The sequence below is a fragment of the Nansenia antarctica genome (assembly GCF_963989245.1).
Source record: "Nansenia antarctica genome assembly, chromosome: 7".
NCBI classification, from domain to species: domain Eukaryota; kingdom Metazoa; phylum Chordata; class Actinopteri; order Argentiniformes; family Microstomatidae; genus Nansenia; species Nansenia antarctica.
Window position 1 is genome coordinate 63,245,061 of NC_137677.1, and position 20,359 is coordinate 63,265,419.

Sequence of the window (20,359 nt, forward strand, 5' to 3'; positions counted from 1 at the left end):
ACTGCCCATCAATGTAGCAGTCAGATAATAAATAAATAAAAATAAAAAACTTTATTTATACTGGGACACACTGAGACCTACAGGTGCACCATGTCTACAATATAAATACAATAAATACAACCCAGTCAGATACAGAAATCATATAAAACAGCATGTGTTATATCAAGAGAAACAATCTCATCCTTCACTAAAATGTGCCCTCTGACCTGCATTCTCATTAGTGGCTAGTAAATGGACTGATTTATATACCGGTAGCTCCTTATTTCAAAGCGTTTTACAACGGCCTCTCATTCACCCATTCACACACACATTCACACACACATTCATACACACATTCACACATCAATGGTGGCAAGCTACCATGCAAGGAACCGGCCCGCTCACTGGGAGCAATTTGGTGTTCAGTGTCTTGCCCAAGGAGACCTTGACGTGGCCAGCCGGGGTTCGAACCGCCGATCTGCCGATCATTAGACGACGCTCTCTAGATAGAGATCTATTCATAGAAAGCTACCATCCTAATGATGTTAGTCGGACAGAGACACTTTACAGTGTCTAGGAGGACAGGCTCGTTAGAATGGAATGAGGAATGGTAAAACACATCAAACACACGAGCCCGTCTTCCGATTCCCACATCCACCAGCTGTGTGCAATAAGTAACACACGTCAGGCATCGCCTGGTTAACTCTGTAGAACATAATCTGGTTTTCTGATTTGACAACAAAGCTGACTTTGTGTGTGAGGTCGGGATTCCAACCCAGAGGTGTTGAAGGGGCCGCCTCAGAGCTGAGAACAGGATAGAACATGCGTATACAGAGGCATTGATTATTGAAAAATCTATGTTATAATTGCCCCATCTGCTTACCTGATCAGAAACCTACACAACCTTGTTTGACTCAATTCGTGACGTTAGAATTATAAGGTTCTATCTCCATTTTTGTCAACATTTTTACATAATCTGATCCATTAGGTGTTTATTAATGCCTGTGTGGTGTTATTTTTAAAATGTTGACATTTTTGAGTTTGTAATTCATAAAATACGAAGGTTCCATCTCACAAAACATAATGGAATGTAAAAACCTTGACGCTCAATATCTCTGAACTGCCCTAAACGGAGATAGAACCTTATCATTCTAAGCTCACGCATTGTTTCGAAACAATGTTACCGGAAACAGACACTCTATATCTTAAAAATAATATTATTGTTAAAACTATGATTTTAGTTTCACTGATGGTCGATCCTTGCGTCTGTAACTCATCCTATGAGATTGAGACGGGTTCCGTTCCTCCAGTACCGTTCCTCAGGTGTTTAAGAAGTGGCAGGGAGACCGCTTTGTTGTTGTTAGAATCCCAGATTGCCCCTTTAAAAGTGGACATCTTGAACATTACAAAAGTTCTACAAGATATCACAACAGCTGTTTACCTTGAAGACATTTCAATGCACAGTGACAGTACTTGTTGTTAGCGTGGGACTTTCAAGATGTCTAAACGAACACATTTGGCTGAAGGGTGACTGCTGCTGAGAGCACTGAGAGAAGAGTGGTAGGGAGGGTAAGACGAGGGTAAGACACCAGCAACCAAAATGGAACGGGGTCATCCTCCGTCCACCTCCTTGAACTCTGGTTTTGTTTTGCAGTGTGTCGCTGTGAGGTTCCAGGAACAGCTGAGTGTTAGAATGGATCCTCTGGGAGCGCGGTCCCAGTTTGTGGACGCCCAGACCCTGCAGACCTGGGGGGAGCAGCAGAGGGAGCCTGGGCAGGAGGACACCCTGACAGACGGCAACGACAGTCTGGTCAGCCAGGGGGCCTTCCCCTCCCCCTTCCGCTACGACCAGGACATCAACAGGAAGATTGTCATACAGTGAGTCACTCACATTGGTCTTCTCTCTCTCTCTCTTCCTCAGTCTCAAACTCTCTTTCACTTTCTCTATGAGATCTGAGATCTGTATCTCTGTCTGTCTGTCTGTCTGTATCTCTGTCTGTCTGTATCTCTGTCTGTCTGTCTGTCTGTATCTCTGTCTGTCTGTCTGTCTCTCTGTCTGTCTGTCTGTCTGTCTGTCTGTATCTCTGTCTGTCTGTCTGTCTATCTGTCTCTCTGCCTGTCTGTCTGTCTGTATCTCTGTCTGTCTGTATCTCTGTGTGTCTGTCTGTCTGTCTATCTCTGTCTGTCTGTCTGTCTGTATCTCTGTCTGTCTGTTTGTATCTCTGTCTGTCTGTCTATCTCTGTCTGTATCTCTGTCTGTCTGTCTGTATCTCTGTCTGTCTGTCTATCTCTGTCTGTATCTCTGTCTGTCTGTCTGTATCTCTGTCTGTCTGTCTGTCTGTATCTCTGTCTGTCTGTCTGTCTGTCTATTAGGGCTGCACGATTTGGGGAAAAAATCGAATTGCGATTATTTGGACAGATATCGCGATTGCGATTAATTTGCGATTATTATTTTTTTAAATAGCAAAAAAAAAAAAAAAAAAAAAAAAACGCTTTTGTAAAGTGTGGCCATATCTCCGGCTAGGAAGGTCGTATCAACGTGCAGTTTGTTTGTACGTCTTCAGGGGACTTAGAGGCTCCCTCCTCTAGCACCCCCACAGCCCGAGCTACGAGTGAAAGAACTAAACGTGAGTTCAAATCCCGCCTGAAACCACACCACTACTAGTGTGCCCTTGAGTAAGGCACTTAGCCCTCAGTTACTCCAGGGGGAATGTCCCTGTAATTCGTAATTGTAAATCGCTTTGGATTAAAAGCGTCAGCTAAATAGCAAAAAAAAAAAAAAAAAAAAAAAAAAAAATCGCAGGCAAATCGCAGGCTTTGCGATTAGCTAATCGCATAATTTCAAATCGCGATTTCGATTTAAAATCGATTAATCGTGCAGCCCTACTGTCTATCCATGTCTGTATCTCTGTCTGTCTGTCTGTCTATCTCTGTCTGTATCTCTGTCTGTCTGTCTGTCTGTCTGTATCTCTGTATCTCTGTCTGTATCTCTGTATCTCTGTCTGTCTGTCTGTCTTTATCTCTGTCTGTCTGTCTGTATCTCTGTCTGTCTGTCTGTCTGTCTGTCTCTCTGTCTGTCCGATGGTCCGTCCGTCTCTCTCTCTCTCCCCCTATCTCAGGGTGTATTTACTCTGGCCAAGATAAATGCTGCCTGACGTAGGAGCCACATTTGCAACTTTTACAGTTGCACACACACACACTATCATTCTTTACTCACTCTCGTCTCCTCTTCTTCCCTCTCTCCCTGGTTCTCTCTTTCACTTTTTCCATTCTCTTTAGCTCTGTCTATCTCGGTTACTCTCTCTCCCTCTCTCCCCACCCTCAAGCCTTCATCATCCCTGCCGTCTGTCTGTGATGGTGAAGATATTAGATGTTAATAACCTTTGACCTTTGACCAACACTCTAGCCCTCATATTAGAGGCCTCAGTTAAAGAGGGTTGGGGTTAGGGGGCCACCGGTGAAGGCTTTCATGACCAATAAACTTCAGGTCAAAGCCCTTGTGCTCTTCCTCTGGCTCTGTGTGCCACTGTGAGTCACACACACACACACACACACACACACACACACACACACACACACACACATTCCTCCATTCCACCTCGTGGGTGCCCAGTAGCACATAAATCCCCTTTGTTGAGGAGCACATGATGGGCCCATGAGCGTCCACGGGCTGGAGCCTCTCTGTGACTGTTATACCCTCACCTCCCCTTTAAGACTGTTACACCCTCACCTCCCCTTTAAGACTGTTATACCCTCACCTCCCCTTTAAGATGCCAACCTTGTACCCAGTGTGTTACACAACGATGAGTTCCCTCTCTGTTTTGCCAGTCTAAGCACGTTTTCAACGCAGTGGCACGAAACGAACACACAAATACAGGAAGCGTGTCAAATGTTTTCTGCTGTGTGTTCTCAGTAGGCGGAACGTGATGTCATAAACCACTGACACGGGGGTTTCCAGGGTAACCAAGAAGTGGTGTGTAGAGAGCCATTGAGTAACAGGTCTAAGGGTTGTCGTGTCATGTGACCGACCGCTCCTCCCTCTGTTTGAGAGTGGTAGTACAACGCCGTCCATGCCTGAGAGAGAGAGAGAGGCGTAGACACACACACCTCACACACTTGATTGATTGAAGTCACATTTCAAAAAGTTTCAGTTGGGTGTGTTTATTATTATCTCAAGCCAGTTTCATATGGCTGACCAAATAAAAGGACCTGGGGGGTATTCCATCAACGTCACTAAAGGAAAATCCAGGCTTATTTTGGCCAAATCTCTTTTTTCTTTCGATAAATATCACAAGACTTAACCAGAATAAGCCGGGATTCTCCTTTAGCAACATTGATGGAACACCCCCCTGGAGGTGAGAGAAAATAATCACCACTGACAACCAGGGGAGGCTGGCGGCGGAGGTGGGAACCGGAGGCCTGAGGGCGTCCTAACGATTCCCACCGTAGTTGGGCGCGACCACGCCAACTTCTTGAATATGTAGGGGTGTTTTTTTTTCTTTTTTTTCGCAAACACAAACACAATCACTGACACTAAGAATAGGCGCGCGTTCCAGGGCCCACAGGGCAATGAGAGCCGCGCCCGGCCGCTTGCGGCCGTGCCCGCGGCGAACATTGACCGTTGGCCCGCGGCACACTCAGCGCCGCCGAGTTGCATACATAGATGGGTAACCTATATCTAATCGTGCACCCCGTGTTACGTGAAGAACAAGATACAGAGAACACCCCTACATATTCCAGAAGTTGGCGTGGCGTGGGCGTGGTGTGGGCGTGGTCGCGCCCAACTACGGTGGGAATAGTTAGGACGCGGCCTGAGGGCTTATGGGAACGCATGGAACTGAACGGGGATGTGATACCACGTTCCCTAACTCCATTCCAATGAGCCCTGGCCTCCCATTTCTACCTCCGCCAGCCTCCCCTGCTAACAACACACTTCTGGTAGTGCTGAAAGCTAAACTGTTACCATATCTGACTGTTACCTCCCTCCCCCCCTTCCTCCCCCCCCTTCCTCCCTCCTCCCCCCCTCTTCCCTCCCTCCCTCCCCCCCCTCCCTCCTTCCTCCCCCCCCTTCCTCTCCCCTCTCCCCTCCCTCCCTCCCTCTCCCCTCCCTCCCTCCCTCCTCCCCCCCTCCCTCCCCCCCTCCTCCCTCCCTCCCTCCCCCCCTCTCCCCTCTCCCCTCCCTCCCTCCCTCCCTCCCCCTCAGTAAAGGCGACGTGGCGCTCCTGAACTGCACGGCGATCGTCAACACGAGTAACGAAACTTTGACGGACAAGAACGCCATCTCAGACAGCATCCACCACCACGCGGGGGCGGAGCTACGGGACGAGCTGCTCAAACTGAAAGGCAAGGGGATGAAAAACGACAACAACAACAACAACTGTGTCTCTCTCTCTCTCTCTGTTTCTGTCTCTGTCTCTCTCTCTGTCTCTGTCTCTGTCTCTCTCTCTGTCTCTGTCTCTGTCTCTCTGTCTGTCTCTCTCTGTCTCTCTGTCTCTCTGTCTCTCTGTCTCTCTGTCTGTCTCTCTCTGTCTCTCTGTCTCTCTGTCTCTCTGTCTGTCTCTCTCTGTCTCTCTGTCTCTCTGTCTCTCTCTCTCTCAACAACTGTTTATTCAGCTGGGGGGTTCTGCATCAACGTCGCTAAAGGAAAATCATCCTGGCTTATTCTGATAAATCCCTCATGAGACGTATCTAAAGATCCAGGCGTATATTGATAGATCTTGCAAGAGTTATCAAAAATAATAAGCCTGGATTTCCCTTTAGCGACATTGATGGAATACCCTCCTGTTCTCCTCTGTGTGTTTGTAGTGGCTGTTCATATGCAAATGACCAGCTGCTTTTCTCATAACGTTTTGTGGTTTGCACTCCACCAAGGTGGGTGTGGGTGGGTGTGTGTGTGTGTGTGTGTGTGTGTGTGTGACTGGGTGAGTGACTGTGTGTGTGTGTGTGTGTGTGTCTCTGTCTCTGTCTCTCTCTCTCTCTGTCTCTGTCTCTCAATTCAATTTCAAAGGGCTTTATTGGCATGGGAAACATACATTTACATTGCCAAAGCATGTGAAGTGTGAAGATAAAAAAACAAAAACAAAAATAATGTAATGTACATACATACATGTACATACTAGAATAAATAAATAGATGACATACTAGATTACAAATAAATAGATTACAAATAGATTACATACTAGAATAAATGAAATACAACTATTTTATCTCTCTCTCTCTGTCTCTGTCTCTGTCTCTCTCTCTGTCTCTGTCTCTGTCTCTCTCTCTCTCTCTGTCTCTCTCTCTCTCTGTCTCTCTCTCTCTCTGTCTCTCTCTGTCTCTCTCTCTGTCTCTCTCTGTCTCTCTCTCTCTCTGTCTCTGTCTGTGTGTCTTCATAACCCGTATGTCCCCTGCCCCCAGGCTGCAGGACGGGGGAGGCCAAGATGACCAAGGGCTTCAACCTGGCGGCCCGGTACATCATCCACACCGTGGGGCCCAAGTACAAGGCCCGGTACCGGACCGCGGCCGAGAGCTCCCTCTACAGCTGCTACAGGAACGTCATGCAGCTGGCCACGTAAGACACGGTCCATACTACTGTACTAGTACTGGGCCGGCTGTGTCTCAGGAGGTAGAGTCGCAGTCTAATGATCACAAAATTGGTAGATCAGCCGTTTGAGCCCCGGCTGGCCACATGTCGAAGTGTCCTTGAGCAAGACACTGAACCCCAAAATTGCTCCCAGTGAGCGGGCCGGCGCCTTGCATGGCAGCTTGCCGCCATTGGTGTGTGAATGTGTGTGTGAATGGGTGAATGAGAGGCTGTTATAAAGCGCTTTGGAGCAGCAAAAAAGGCGCTATGTAAGTGCAGTCCATTTACCATTTACTACCTAGTAAGACTGGTCCATACTATCCTACATGTCATTCAACCTTCTCTCTGAGTCATCAATGTCATTTTTTTGTCGTTTGTCCTGTTGCGTTTGCCGTAGCTGTTTTTCCGGGTTCAGAGCACGCTGGCGTCCGCGTTGTGACTGCCGCTTCTGTTTCCCTGTCCCGTCTTTTTGTGTCCTGTCCTAAAAGTGTCTATGGTTTCTTGTTTTCGGCGTCTACCTTGTTTTGTGTGCCCGTCTTCCCCCGGAGGTCTCCGCTTTTTATTTTTCTTGTTTTATTTTTTTGGTTTTTTCGCCGACCTCCGCTGCTTTCCCCCCCGCCATCTCCCGCCTCTCACCGCCTCCACTGCCGGACTGCAGTGTTCGCCGCCTCCACTGCCGGACTGCAGTGCTCACCGCCTCATCGTTCCTGTCCCCCGGCTCTGTGTTGCCGACCGACCCGCTGCGCGCCGCTCTCAGACATCGCTGGCCTGGCCGTGCTGTGCTACTGCCCTCGTCCCGGGAGGTGGCCACCGCTCCCTCCCCGGTTCGGGGGTTGCCGTCTCCGCAGGTGAGTGTCAGTCCTTCCCAGCCTTCACTCACTACTGCGGGACTTGGTCGCTGGCATGGCACGGCTAGGCTGGCCGGCCGCGCGGGTTCGGTCCCAGGCTGGCAATGCAGATGACGGCGGCGGTGGCGGCACCGCGCTGTCGCTCTGGTTCACTGCCATGCTTCGTTTTGCCCTGGACTCCCGGCCATCTCACCTGCCCCCCACCTCCCCCTACCCTTCTCTCGTCTCACCTGTGCTGCCGCTGACCTACACTCACTGAACCACAACCATCGCCTCACTGCTGCTGCTGCCACCGCCGCCACCAAGGCAGGCATTCTCCGCCGCCGCCGCTACATCCATCGAGGCTCCCAGCAACATCGACACCGGACTCTACACCCCCCCCTCCCCGTTCGCTGACTCTGTGTTCCATGTTACTTGTTGTTTTTGTGTTTCCCATATCCCCTATATTGTCAGCGTCTTTGAGCCTCGGAAAAGCGCTATATAAATTCAATAAATTATTATTATTATTATTATTATTATTATTAGTGTGTACTACATATTACCCAAGTCTAAGACCATTATGCAGCTGGCCAAGTAAGAAGCCAGCTCATCCATACTACCCTACCTGTTAGTGTGTACTACATACGTAGTATTACTGTACAACTCTTCATATGTTTACTACATATATACAGTATATACAGGTACATATACGTATATACAGGTTAATAAGTCTGTACAGGTGAATCAGCTACAGTCATGTTTTAGTTGACAACTGGTTTACGAGGCCACGGTCCAGACGTTAATGCTGGAGTGAGTGACAACCCTAATATGAATGATTTAAAAAGGGGTATGTGTACTACAAAGTACCCCTCTGATATAGTACACATTACTGTACACTTCCCAAGCAGGGTTTCCGTTAGAAAAAATTGCCGCCGGACATCGTGTCCGGGAAGATTTCGATTTACCGGACAAACGTGATATTTTCCGGTCATCATATTAAAATATAATATAGCTGTTTGTCGCGGTGATTACTGTTGTGTAGCGGCCTATATATGCCATTTAATGTCTATTTCTCATCCGATACGATTAGATGCGAGCTATATAATATATAATAATATAACATGATTCGCATGCGCGCTATGCCATTATGTCCAGCGCTGAACGGGCGCCTCACTGGGAACTGAACAGACTGCATCGATCAATGAACGGACTCCACATTACGTTAACTGAAGTTTGTTAAATTGTTTTGGATTAGTGTGAGTTTTCTATTTTCTCTTTCCAGTTTTACCCTTTTTTTATCAATAAAACAACGTCATTTCTATAACCAGGTCTCGCTGGTTGGGAAGGCATTTAGTTTAACTGCCTGTCAAATCATACTTACTCGGACTCGGGAGTACAACTCCTCCTCCGCCTTCACTGTGAGTAAACTGACACTGAGAATGTCGTCACGTCACATTTTACCGTAATACCCTATATGTTGGTTGAAGTGCAACATCTCAGCTTTCAGGGACAGTTGGAATGTTTTCGATAGCACAAACCGTTTAGAAATTACGGTAATTACAATGTTGTGTGCGGATGTGTGCCGGCGGAGGTACATTTCGGCGCAGAAGGGTTTTAAGAGGGAATTATTTTCACCGGACATTTTGACCGAAGAGTTTTACATTTGTCGGACTTCAACTAATTTTACCGGACAAAGACTGGTAATTACCGGTTAACGGAAACCCTGTTCCCAAGCCCAATATAGCTTTAGTACATAGAATATATCTTGTTCTCTGTTCTGTCCTGGGGCGGCTGTGGCGCAGGAGTTAGAGCCTGTGTCTAATGATCGCAAGGCTGGCAGATCGGCTGGCCACATGTCGAGGTGTCCTTGGGCAAGACACTGAACCCCAAATTGCTCCCAATTAGTGGGGCCGGCGCCTTGCCGCCATTGGTTTGTGAATGTGTGTGTGAATTGGTGAATGAGAGGCCGTTGTAAAGCGCTTTGGAATAAAGGTGCTATACAAGTCAGTCCGTTTACCATTCTCTCACTCAGAGTGTCAGCCCGTCCTCCTGTGCACTGGCGGACTCAGGGAGGGGACGGGGGGCGACCGCCCCTCCTGGTGCCCCCACGGTTGAAAAACGTCTGTCTTAAGTGCCCTTTTGAGTGGCAAAAATGCCCTTTTGAGTGGCGAAAATTAGAGGACGTGCCCTATTGGTGCCCCTCCAATGATCTAAACTTGACCATGTGCCCCCCCACAGTTGAAAAACGTCACACTAAAGTGCCCTTTTGAGTGGCAAAATTAGAGGATGTGCCCTATTGGCTGCCCTTCCAATGGTCTAAACTTGACCATGTGCACTGATGGGGTCCCATGTTGTGCAGTAGGTGCCCTTTTTTCCTTTTCGCCCCCCCCTGCCCTTCAAACAGCCTGAGTCCGCCACTGCTTCTGTGTAGAACCCACGGGGCCCAGGTGCATCTTGGGTTCTGTTGACCAGCTGCTGAGTTCAAGGCGTGACTGGACCACAGGACCTGCTGATTTAGATTAGGGCTGGAAAACACTGTTTTCACACATCAAACACACTGTGTGTGTGTGTGTTTGTATGTGTGTATGTGTGTGTGTGTGTGTGAGAGAGAGAGTGTGAGCGTGTGCGTGTGCGTGTGCGTGCGTGCACTCATGTTGGTGAGAGGCAGTGCATGTGGGTGTTTTCTGGGTGCGAGAGTCAGTCTGCGGATGGATGGATGGATGTGTGTGTGTTGGGGCGGCTCTGGCGCAGGAGGTAGAGTCGCCGTCTAATGATCACAAGGTTGGCAGATCGGCGGTTCGGGCCCCGGCTAGCCCCATGTCGAAGTGTCCTTGGGCAAGACACTGAACCCCAAAATTGCTCCCAGTGAGCGGCCCGGCCGGCGCCTTGCATAGTAGCTTACCGCCATTGGTGTGCGAATGTGTGTGTGAATGGGTGAATGAGAGACCTTTGTAAATCGCTTTGGAGCAGCTTTGGAGCAGCAAAAAAGACGCTATATAAGTGCAGTCCATTTACCATTTACCATTTGTGATGCTGTTGTTCCTCTTTTGACCACCAGGGAGCAGGCTATGGTGTCTGTGGGCTTCTGCGTGGTCAGCACAGTCAAGAGAGGATACCCACTGGAGGACGCAACACACATAGCCTTCAGTAAGTTAACACTCTCTCTCTCTCCTTCTCTCTCTCTCTCTCTCCTTCTCTCTCTCTCTCCTTCTCTCGCTCTCCTTCTCTCTCTCTCTCTCTCTCTCTCTGTGTCTCTCTCTCTCTCCTTCTCTCTCTCTCTCTCCTTCTCTCTCTCTCTCTCTCTCTCTCTCTCTCTGTGTCTCTCTCTCTCAGTGTCTCTCTCTCTGTCTCTCTCTCTCTCTGTCTCTCTCTCTCTCTCTGTCTCTCTCTCTCTCTCTCCTTCTCTCTCCCCTCTCTCTCTCTCTCTCTCTCTCTCTCTCTCTCTCTCTCTCTCTCTCTATAATACGTGTTTGTGTGTGTGTGTGCACGCGTGTGTGCGAATTATGATTTATTGAAAGCTGTGTGTGAGTGTAAACCGCTCAGTGGTAACACATTATATTTAATAACCCTCACATCTCATGACCTCCCACACAGTAGCCCCCCCCCCCCCCCGTGTCATACCACGTTAGGCGTCTCACATGCAGCCATCAGTTAGTGACCCCGCCCTGCTGTTCAGTAGCTCCTTCACTGGGACATTCATGCAGTCAGCCAGCGTCTGTAAAGGAGTTGGACTGGTGATCAGAAGGTCATGAGTTCAAATCCCACCTGGGAACTCCACCACTAGTGTGCCCTTGGAGTAAGACCTGGGAACACCACCACTAGTGTGCCCTTGGAGTAAGACCTGGGAACTCCACCACTAGTGTGCCCTTGGAGTAAGACCTGGGAACACCACCACTAGTGTGCCCTTGAGTAAGACCTGGGAGCACCACCACTAGTGTGCCCTTGAGTAAGACCTGGGAACACCACCACTAGTGTGCCCTTGGATTAAGACCTGGGAACACCACCACTAGTGTGCCCTTGAGTAAGACCTGGGAGTACCACCACTAGTGTGCCCTTGAGTAAGACCTGGGAACACCACCACTAGTGTGCCCTTGGAGTAAGACCTGGGAACACCACCACCCATCAGTTACTCCAGGGAGACTGTCGCTGTAAACTCTAAATTGTAAGTCGCTTTTGATAAAAGCGTCTGTTGTTAAATGGTAAAAATGTAAAAAAAAAGGGGGAAAAAGAAACGTCACTTCTACATGGAATAGGGAGGAGGCTGATGTGTGTTGTGTGTGTGTGTGTGTGTGTGTGTGTGTGTGTGTGTGTGTGTGTGTGTGTGTGTGTGTGTGTGTGTGTGTGTGTGTGTGTGTGTGTGTGTGTGCGTGTGTCTGTGTGTGTGTGTGTGTGTGTGTGTGTGTGTGCGTGTGTCTGTGTGTGTGTGTGTGTGTGTGTGTTCCAGGAACGGTGCGGAGGTTCCTGGAGAACCACGGGGGAACCATTGAGACGGTGGTGTTCGCTGTGTCAGACATGGAGGAGGTACGTTCTCCACTCAACTCCTCTCCTTGTCTCCTCTCCTTGTCTCCTCTCCTTGTCTCCTCTCCTTGTCTCCTCTCCTTGTCTCCTCTCCTTGTCTCCTCTCCTTGTCTCCTCCCCTTGTCTCCTCTCCTTGTCTCCTCTCCTTGTCTCCTCTCCTTGTCTCCTCTCCTTGTCTCCTCTCCTTGTCTCCTCTCCTTGTCTCCTCTCCTGGTCTCCTCTCCTGGTGTCCTCCTTGTCTCCTCCTTGCCTCCTCTCCTGGTCTTCTCTCCTTGTCTCCTCCTTGCCTCCTCTCCTGGTCTTCTCTCCTTGTCTCCTCCTTGCCTCCTCTCCTTGTCTCCTCTCCTTGTCTCCTCTCCTTGTCTCCTCTCCTTGTCTCCTCTCCTTGTCTCCACTCCTTGTCTCCTTCCCTTGTCTCCTCCCCTTGTCTCCACTCCTTGTCTCCTCTCCTTGTCTCCTCTCCTTGTCTCCTCTCCTTGTCTCCTCTCCGTGTCTCCTTTCCTTGTCTCCTCTCCTTGTCTCCTCTCCTTGTCTCCTCTCCTGGTCTCCTCTCCTGGTCTCCTCTCCTTGTCTCCTCTCCTTGTCTCCTCTCCTTGTCTCCTCTCCTGGTGTCCTCCTTGTCTCCTCCTTGCCTCCTCTCCTGGTCTTCTCTCCTTGTCTCCTCCTTGCCTCCTCTCCTGGTCTCCTCTCCTTGTCTCCTCTCCTGGTCTCCTCTCCTTGTCTCCTCTCCTTGTCTCCTCTCCTGGTCTCCTCTCATTGTCTCCTCTCCTTGTCTCCTCTCCTTGTCTCCTCTCCTTGTCTCCTCTCCTTGTCTCCTCTCCTTGTCTCCTCTCCTTGTCTCCTCTCCTTGTCTCCTCTCCTTGTCTCCTCTCCTTGTCTCCTCTCCTGGTCTCCTCTCCTTGTCTCCTCCCCTTGTCTCCTTCCCTTGTCTCCTCTCCTTGTCTCCTCTCCTTGTCTCCTCTCCTTGTCTCCTCTCCTTGTCTCCTCTCCTGGTCTCCTCCCCTTGTCTCCTCCCCTTGTCTCCTCTCCTTGTCTCCTCCCCTTGTCTCCTCTCCTTGTCTCCTCTCCTTGTCTCCTCTCCTTGTCTCCTCTCCTTGTCTCCTCTCCTTGTCTCCTCTCCTTGTCTCCTCCCCTTGTCTCCTCTCCTTGTCTCCTCTCCTTGTCTCCTCCCCTTGTCTCCTCCCCTTGTCTCCTCTCCTTGTCTCCACTCCTTGTCTCCACTCCTTGTCTCCACTCCTTGTCTCCTCTCCTTGTCTCCTTCCCTTGTCTCCTCTCCTTGTCTCCTCTCCTTGTCTCCTCCCCTTGTCTCCTCCCCTTGTCTCCTCCCCTTGTCTCCTCTCCTTGTCTCCTCCCCTTGTCTCCTCTCCTTGTCTCCTCTCCTTGTCTCCTCTCCTTGTCCCCCCCTCCTTGCCTCCTCTCCTTGTCTCCTCTCCTTGTCTCCTCTCCTTGTCTCCTCTCCTTGTCTCCTCCCCTTGTCTCCTCCCCTTGTCTCCTCCCCTTGTCCCCCCCTCCTTGCCTCCTCTCCTTGTCTCCTCTCCTTGCCTCCTCTCCTTGTCTCCTCCCCTTGTCTCCTCTCCTTGTCTCCTCCCCTTGTCTCCTCTCCTTGTCTCCTCCCCTTGTCTCCTCTCCTTGTCTCCTCTCCTTGTCTCCTCCCCTTGTCTCCTCTCCTTGTCTCCTCTCCTTGTCTCCTCTCCTTGTCTCCTCCCCTTGTCTCCTCTCCTTGTCTCCTCTCCTTGTCTCCTCTCCTTGTCTCCTCCCCTTGTCTCCTCCCCTTGTCTCCTTCCCTTGTCTCCTCTCCTTGTCTCCTCTCCTTGTCTCCTCCCCTTGTCTCCTTCCCTTGTCTCCTCTCCTTGTCTCCTCCCCTTGTCTCCTCCCCTTGTCTCCTCTCCTTGTCTCCTCTCCTTGTCTCCTCCCCTTGTCTCCTCTCCTTGTCTCCACTCCTTGTCTCCTTCCCTTGTCTCCTCTCCTTGTCTCCTCCCCTTGTCTCCTCTCCTTGTCTCCACTCCTTGTCTCCTTCCCTTGTCTCCTCTCCTTGTCTCCTCCCCTTGTCTCCTCTCCTTGTCTCCTCTCCTTGTCTCCTCTCCTTGTCTCCTTTCCTTGTCTCCTTTCCTTGTCTCCTCCCCTTGTCTCCTCTCCTTGTCTCCTCTCCTTGTCTCCTCTCCTTGTCTCCTCTCCTTGTCTCCTCTCCTTGTCTCCTCCCCTTGTCTCCTCCCCTTGTCTCCTCTCCTTGTCTCCTCTCCTTGTCTCCTCTCCTTGTCTCCTCTCCTGGTCTCCTCTCCTTGTCTCCTCTCCTTGTCTCCTCTCCTTGTCTCCTCCCCTTGTCTCCTCTCCTTGTCTCCTCTCCTTGTCTCCTCTCCTTGTCTCCTCTCCTTGTCTCCTCCCCTTGTCTCCTCCCCTTGTCTCCTCTCCTTGTCTCCTCTCCTTGTCTCCTCTCCTTGTCTCCTCTCCTGGTCTCCTCTCCTTGTCTCCTCTCCTTGTCTCCTCTCCTGGTCTCCTCTCCTGGTCTCCTCTCCTGGTCTCCTCCCCTTGTCTCCTCTCCTTGTCTCCTCTCCTTGTCTCCTCTCCTTGTCTCCTCCCCTTGTCTCCTCCCCTTGTCTCCTCTCCTTGTCTCCTCTCCTTGTCTCCTCTCCTTGTCTCCTTTCCTTGTCTCCTCTCCTTGTCTCCTCTCCTTGTCTCCTCTCCTGGTGTCCTCCTTGTCTCCTCCTTGCCTCCTCTCCTGGTCTTCTCTCCTTGTCTCCTCCTTGCCTCCTCTCCTGGTCTTCTCTCCTTGTCTCCTCCTTGCCTCCTCTCCTGGTCTCCTCTCCTTGCCTCCTCTCCTGGTCTCCTCTCCTTGTCTCCTCTCCTTGTCTCCTCTCCTTGTCTCCTTCCCTTGTCTCCTCCTTGTCTCCTCTCCTTGTCTCCTCTCCTGGTCTTCTCCCCTTGTCTCCTCCCCTTGTCTCCTCTCCTTGTCTCCTCTCCTTGTCTCCTCTCCTTGTCTCCTCTCCTTGTCTCCTCTCCTTGTCTCCTCCCCTTGTCTCCTCTCCTTGTCTCCTCTCCTTGTCTCCTCCCCTTGTCTCCTCTCCTTGTCTCCTCTCCTTGTCTCCTCTCCTTGTCTCCTCCCCTTGTCTCCTCTCCTTGTCTCCTCTCCTTGTCTCCTCTCCTTGTCTCCTCCCCTTGTCTCCTCCCCTTGTCTCCTTCCCTTGTCTCCTCTCCTTGTCTCCTCTCCTTGTCTCCTCCCCTTGTCTCCTTCCCTTGTCTCCTCTCCTTGTCTCCTCCCCTTGTCTCCTCCCCTTGTCTCCTCCCCTTGTCTCCTCTCCTTGTCTCCACTCCTTGTCTCCTTCCCTTGTCTCCTCTCCTTGTCTCCTCCCCTTGTCTCCTCTCCTTGTCTCCACTCCTTGTCTCCTTCCCTTGTCTCCTCTCCTTGTCTCCTCCCCTTGTCTCCTTCCCTTGTCTCCTCTCCTTGTCTCCTCCCCTTGTCTCCTCCCCTTGTCTCCTCTCCTTGTCTCCTCTCCTTGTCTCCTCTCCTTGTCTCCACTCCTTGTCTCCTTCCCTTGTCTCCACTCCTTGTCTCCTTCCCTTGTCTCCTCCCCTTGTCTCCTCTCCTTGTCTCCTCTCCTTGTCTCCTCTCCTTGTCTCCTCTCCTTGTCTCCTCCCCTTGTCTCCTCCCCTTGTCTCCTCTCCTTGTCTCCTCTCCTTGTCTCCTCTCCTTGTCTCCTCTCCTTGTCTCCTCTCCTTGTCTCCTCTCCTTGTCTCCTCCCCTTGTCTCCTCTCCTTGTCTCCTCTCCTTGTCTCCTCTCCTTGTCTCCTCTCCTTGTCTCCTCCCCTTGTCTCCTTCCCTTGTCTCCTCTCCTTGTCTCCTCCCCTTGTCTCCTTCCCTTGTCTCCTCTCCTGGTCTCCTCTCCTTGTCTCCTCTCCTTGTCTCCTCCTTGTCTCCTCTCCTTGTCTCCACTCCTGGTCTCCTCTCCTTGTCTCCTCTCCTTGTCTCCTCCTTGTCTCCTCTCCTTGTCTCCACTCCTTGTCTCCTCTCCTTGTCTCCTCTCCTTGTCTCCTCTCCTTGTCTCCTCTCCTTGTCTCCTCTCCTTGTCTCCTCTCCTTGTCTCCTCTCCTTGTCTCCTCTCCTTGTCTCCTCTCCTTGTCTTCTCTCCTTGTCTCCTCTCCTTGTCTCCTCCCCTTGTCTCCTCTCCTTGTCTTCTCTCCTTGTCTCCTCTCCTTGTCTCCTCTCCTTGTCTCCTCTCCTTGTCTCCTCTCCTTGTCTCCTCTCCTTGTCTCCTCTCCTGGTCTTCTCTCCTTGTCTCCTCTCCTTGTCTCCTCTCCTTGTCTCCTCTCCTTGTCTCCTCTCCTTGTCTCCTCTCCTTGTCTCCTCCCCTTGTCTTCTCTCCTTGTCTCCTCTCCTTGTCTCCTCTCCTTGTCTCCTCTCCTTGTCTCCTCTCCTTGTCTCCTCTCCTTGTCTCCTCTCCTTGTCTCCTCTCCTGGTCTTCTCTCCTTGTCTCCTCTCCTTGTCTCCTCTCCTTGTCTCCTCTCCTTGTCTCCTCTCCTTGTCTCCTCTCCTTGTCTCCTCTCCTTGTCTCCTCTCCTTGTCTCCTCCCCTTGTCTCCTTCCCTTGTCTCCTCTCCTTGTCTCCTCTCCTTGTCTCCTCTCCTTGTCTCCTCCCCTTGTCTCCTCCTTGTCTCCTCTCCTTGCCTCCTCCCCTTGTCTCCTCTCCTTGTCTCCTCTCCTTGTCTCCTCTCCTTGTCTCCTCTCCTTGTCTCCTCTCCTTGTCTCCTCTCCTTGTCTCCTCCCCTTGTCTCCTCTCCTTGTCTCCTCTCCTTGTCTCCTCTCCTTGTCTCCTCTCCTTGTCTCCTCCCCTTGTCTCCTCCCCTTGTCTCCTCTCCTTGTCTCCTCCCCTTGTCTCCTCCCCTTGTCTCCTCTCCTTGCCTCCTCCCCTTGTCTCCTCTCCTTGTCTCCTCTCCTTGTCTCCTCTCCTTGTCTTCTCTCCTTGTCTCCTCTCCTTGTCTCCTCTCCTTGTCTCCTCTCCTTGTCTCCTCTCCTTGTCTCCTCCCCTTGTCTCCTCTCCTTGTCTCCTCTCCTTGTCTCCTCTCCTTGTCTCCTCTCCTTGTCTCCTCTCCTTGTCTCCTCCCCTTGTCTCCTCTCCTTGTCTCCTCTCCTTGTCTCCTCTCCTTGTCTCCTCTCCTTGTCTCCTCTCCTTGTCTCCTCCCCTTGTCTCCTCCCCTTGTCTCCTCCCCTTGTCTCCTCTCCTTGTCTCCTCCCCTTGTCTCCTCTCCTTGTCTCCTCTCCTTGTCTCCTCTCCTTGTCTCCTCTCCTTGTCTCCTCCCCTTGTCTTCTCTCCTTGTCTCCTCCCCTTGTCTCCTCTCCTTGTCTCCTCTCCTTGTCTCCTCTCCTTGTCTCCTCTCCTTGTCTCCTCCCCTTGTCTCCTCCTTGTCTCCTCTCCTTGTCTCCTCTCCTTGTCTCCTCTCCTTGTCTCCTCTCCTTGTCTCCTCCCCTCAGCCTCCTAAGCAGTCAGCAGTGTCCCTATTTACATCCCTCCTTCCCCCGTCCCTTTCTGGAAGAATTGGACAAAAAACACAAAAGCAGAATTGGATTTTACTGGTTTTTTAGTAAAGTGGAAAGTGTGATTGCACAAAAAAGAGATATTTTGCATGTTCAATTTGAAATATCAACTATATTACATATGTCCAAGAAAGTTTGTGAGCGCTCGTAACGCCGCTTCTCTCAATGTCCTCAGCTCTCCACAGCTTCGTGCTTTGAATTACAGTAATAAGCCTATATGGGTAGAAAGCTCTGCTTTCAGGAACCGTTGGATCTTTTTAGGTGGCACATATAGTTTAGGAATTACGGTAATTGTGAACAACGAGTGTAATTCTGTTGGCGCCAACATGGCCGGTTTTTAACGGTTAAAAAAGAGCATCGCAATGAATTTTTCATCTCGTCCATTTGAATCGTCCCATATTTGTAGCGATAATTAACTGTCTCGCGATGCGTCGTTACATCCCTACTGATCAGACATGAACAGCCATTGGTTAACGTAATGCAGTTGAAAGGTCTCTTTGACCAATCCTATTATGTTCAATCAGTGATCGCTTCCAGGAAGAAGCGTGGATGTGAGGATGCATTTATGAAGGCCTCAGACGGAGTCGGTGCGTCAACATTCCAAGGTCTGGAGAAGCTAATGGCTGACTAATGCCAGATGACATGATGTTGTCCTGGTGAAACTGAACCCGCGGACCATGTTTGGGTTGGACTATGAGAAACAGGCGTGTTTGGAAGGCCGTGGTTTTAATTTGAGGCCTTTGTCTTTTTTTATCTGTTACTCATTTGGATTCCAAATGATTTGTTCTGCGGTTGAGAATGTGAGATAGTTGACCTCCATCAGGAGGGCTCTCCAGGTTGATGTCACTCGTGTTGATGGAGACAGAGAGTAGAAACAACACACACACTATCTCACTGATAAGGAGGAAGATACACAGCGTGCTCTTGGTTATTGAAGTGAGTGGTATCATCGTGGCGAGATCAAAATAGCTCCCAGAGGCCTTCAGACAGAAGGTTGTAGATGAGTTTGGGAAGTTGATTTAAAAAGGTATCCAAATAATCTGAAACCAGCCACAGGAAATAGCGGAGAACATTTAAAACGACTGCTAACATGGCCAGGTCTGGCCGTCCTAGCGAGTTCAGCCCAAGAGCAGACCAGACCGCAAGATGCTTTAAAGTTTGCCAGAGAACACCTCCTAGACAAAGACCAGGACTTCTGGAACAAGTGCTATGGACAGATGAATCCAAAGTTGAATTATTTGGACACAGTAACAGAAGACATTTTCGGCGCAAACCAAAGAGCATTTGACCACCTCATACCAGGGTTCCCACGGGTCCTTGAAATCCTTGAAAGTTTGTGAATTTGAGAAAAAAAAATCAAGGCCTTAAAGGTTTTTGAAAATAGACATGGGTCATTGAAAGTGCTTGAATTCCCCCCCCCCTCTCTCTCTCTCTCTCTCTCAAAAATTATTTACATTTTTTAATAAAAACTTTACATAATTATAGTAGATAAGTCACATTGCTTAACTTAACACAGTAACTTTACACATATTTCACAATATATTGTTTTGCTGTGCTGAGGTAGAGAAGGCAAGAGACCATATTGTTCACACATTCAAGCCTCTCTTTTTAATTGTTGTCTGTGAGCGGATAGTTCCTATTATATCAATTCTCATCTAGATCTGTCTCAAACTATGCCGTGTTGGGTCCTTGAATTTGAGGGAATTGAGTCTTGAAAGTCCTTGAAAAGTGCTTGAATTTGATGTTTCAGAAGGTGTGGGAACCCTGCCATACCAACTGTGAAGCATGGGGGTGGAAATGTCATGATTTGGGCTGGGTGATTCAGGGCCTGGCCAGCTCACCGTCATAGAATCCACTATGAAGTCTTTATTGTATCAGAGGGTGCTTGAGGAAAATGTGAGACCATCTGTCCAACAAATGTAAGCTGAAGCGAATGTGGACCAGGGAACATGACAATGACCCAAAACATTCCAGTAAATCCACCAATGAATGTCCCAAAAGAAAGACAGAATTCTGCCAGGAGCGGTGGGCAAAACACTCTCCCAGTCAATGTCAAAGATTGGTAGACAGTTATAGGAAACTAATTGTGGCTATTTCAGCCAAAGGGGGCAATACCAGCTGTTAGGGCATAGGGTGTTCTAAACATTTCCTCAGTAGGAATTGGCATCTTATAATAACCACATTTAATTGTCATTGTTTTTGGTTAAATTACATCACTGTTATCTATTGATATGTCCATATTTCTTCAAAAATAACTAAATATTTCATGGGGTGTCCTAATTTCTTTACGCGTGTCTGTGTGTGTGTGTGTCTGTGTGTGTGTCTGTGTGTGTGTGTGTGTGTGTGTGTGTGTGTGTGTGTGTGTGTGTGTGTGTCAGGCGGTGTACAGGAAGCTGCTGCCCCTGTACTACCCCAGGTCAGAGGAAGAGGAGCTGGCCAGCATGCCCTTCATCCCCGCCGACATCGGCAACTCAGAGGGCGAGCCGGTCGTTCCGGAGAGACAGATCCGCATCTCTGAGAAGCCTGGCAACCTAGAGGGTGAGACTGGACCCCCCCCCCCCCCCCAAAAAAAAAATGTTACGGTAAATGTGGGAATACGATACATGTGGGAAGACTAGGGTAAGGGTTAGGTGCTACGTCCACTTGGTACATGCTGGCATGTCTAACCCTAACCCCAACCCTAATCCTAACCCTACCCCTAACCCTAATCCTAACCCTAACCCTAACCCTAACCGTAGCACCTTGCACCCTAGCACCTAACCCTAACCCTAGTTTTCCCACATGTACCGTAATATATATATATATTTTAAATGCACATGCAAATTGGTTCCCCAGAGTATCCACTGGATCGGAGCCATTGCTACAGTGTCTTTGAGCCTCGGAAAAGCGCTATATAAATGAATTATTATTATTATTATTATTATTATTATTGCTCAATCTTCCA

General features: G+C 49.8%; 1 protein-coding gene across 1 annotated transcript in view; it reads left to right on the forward strand.

Annotated features, from left to right (window-relative positions):
• Positions 1–20,359, forward strand: part of gdap2 (ganglioside induced differentiation associated protein 2) — a 39,877-nt gene that overhangs the window by 1,019 nt on the left and 18,499 nt on the right. Inside the window, exons 2-7 of the mRNA XM_080536116.1 lie at positions 1,634–1,857; positions 5,183–5,322; positions 6,379–6,532; positions 10,430–10,518; positions 11,816–11,892; positions 19,794–19,953. Of these exons, the coding sequence (XP_080392242.1) occupies positions 1,673–1,857; positions 5,183–5,322; positions 6,379–6,532; positions 10,430–10,518; positions 11,816–11,892; positions 19,794–19,953 (805 nt within the window). The 5' untranslated portion in view covers positions 1,634–1,672. The remainder of the gene's footprint in view (positions 1–1,633; positions 1,858–5,182; positions 5,323–6,378; positions 6,533–10,429; positions 10,519–11,815; positions 11,893–19,793; positions 19,954–20,359) is intronic.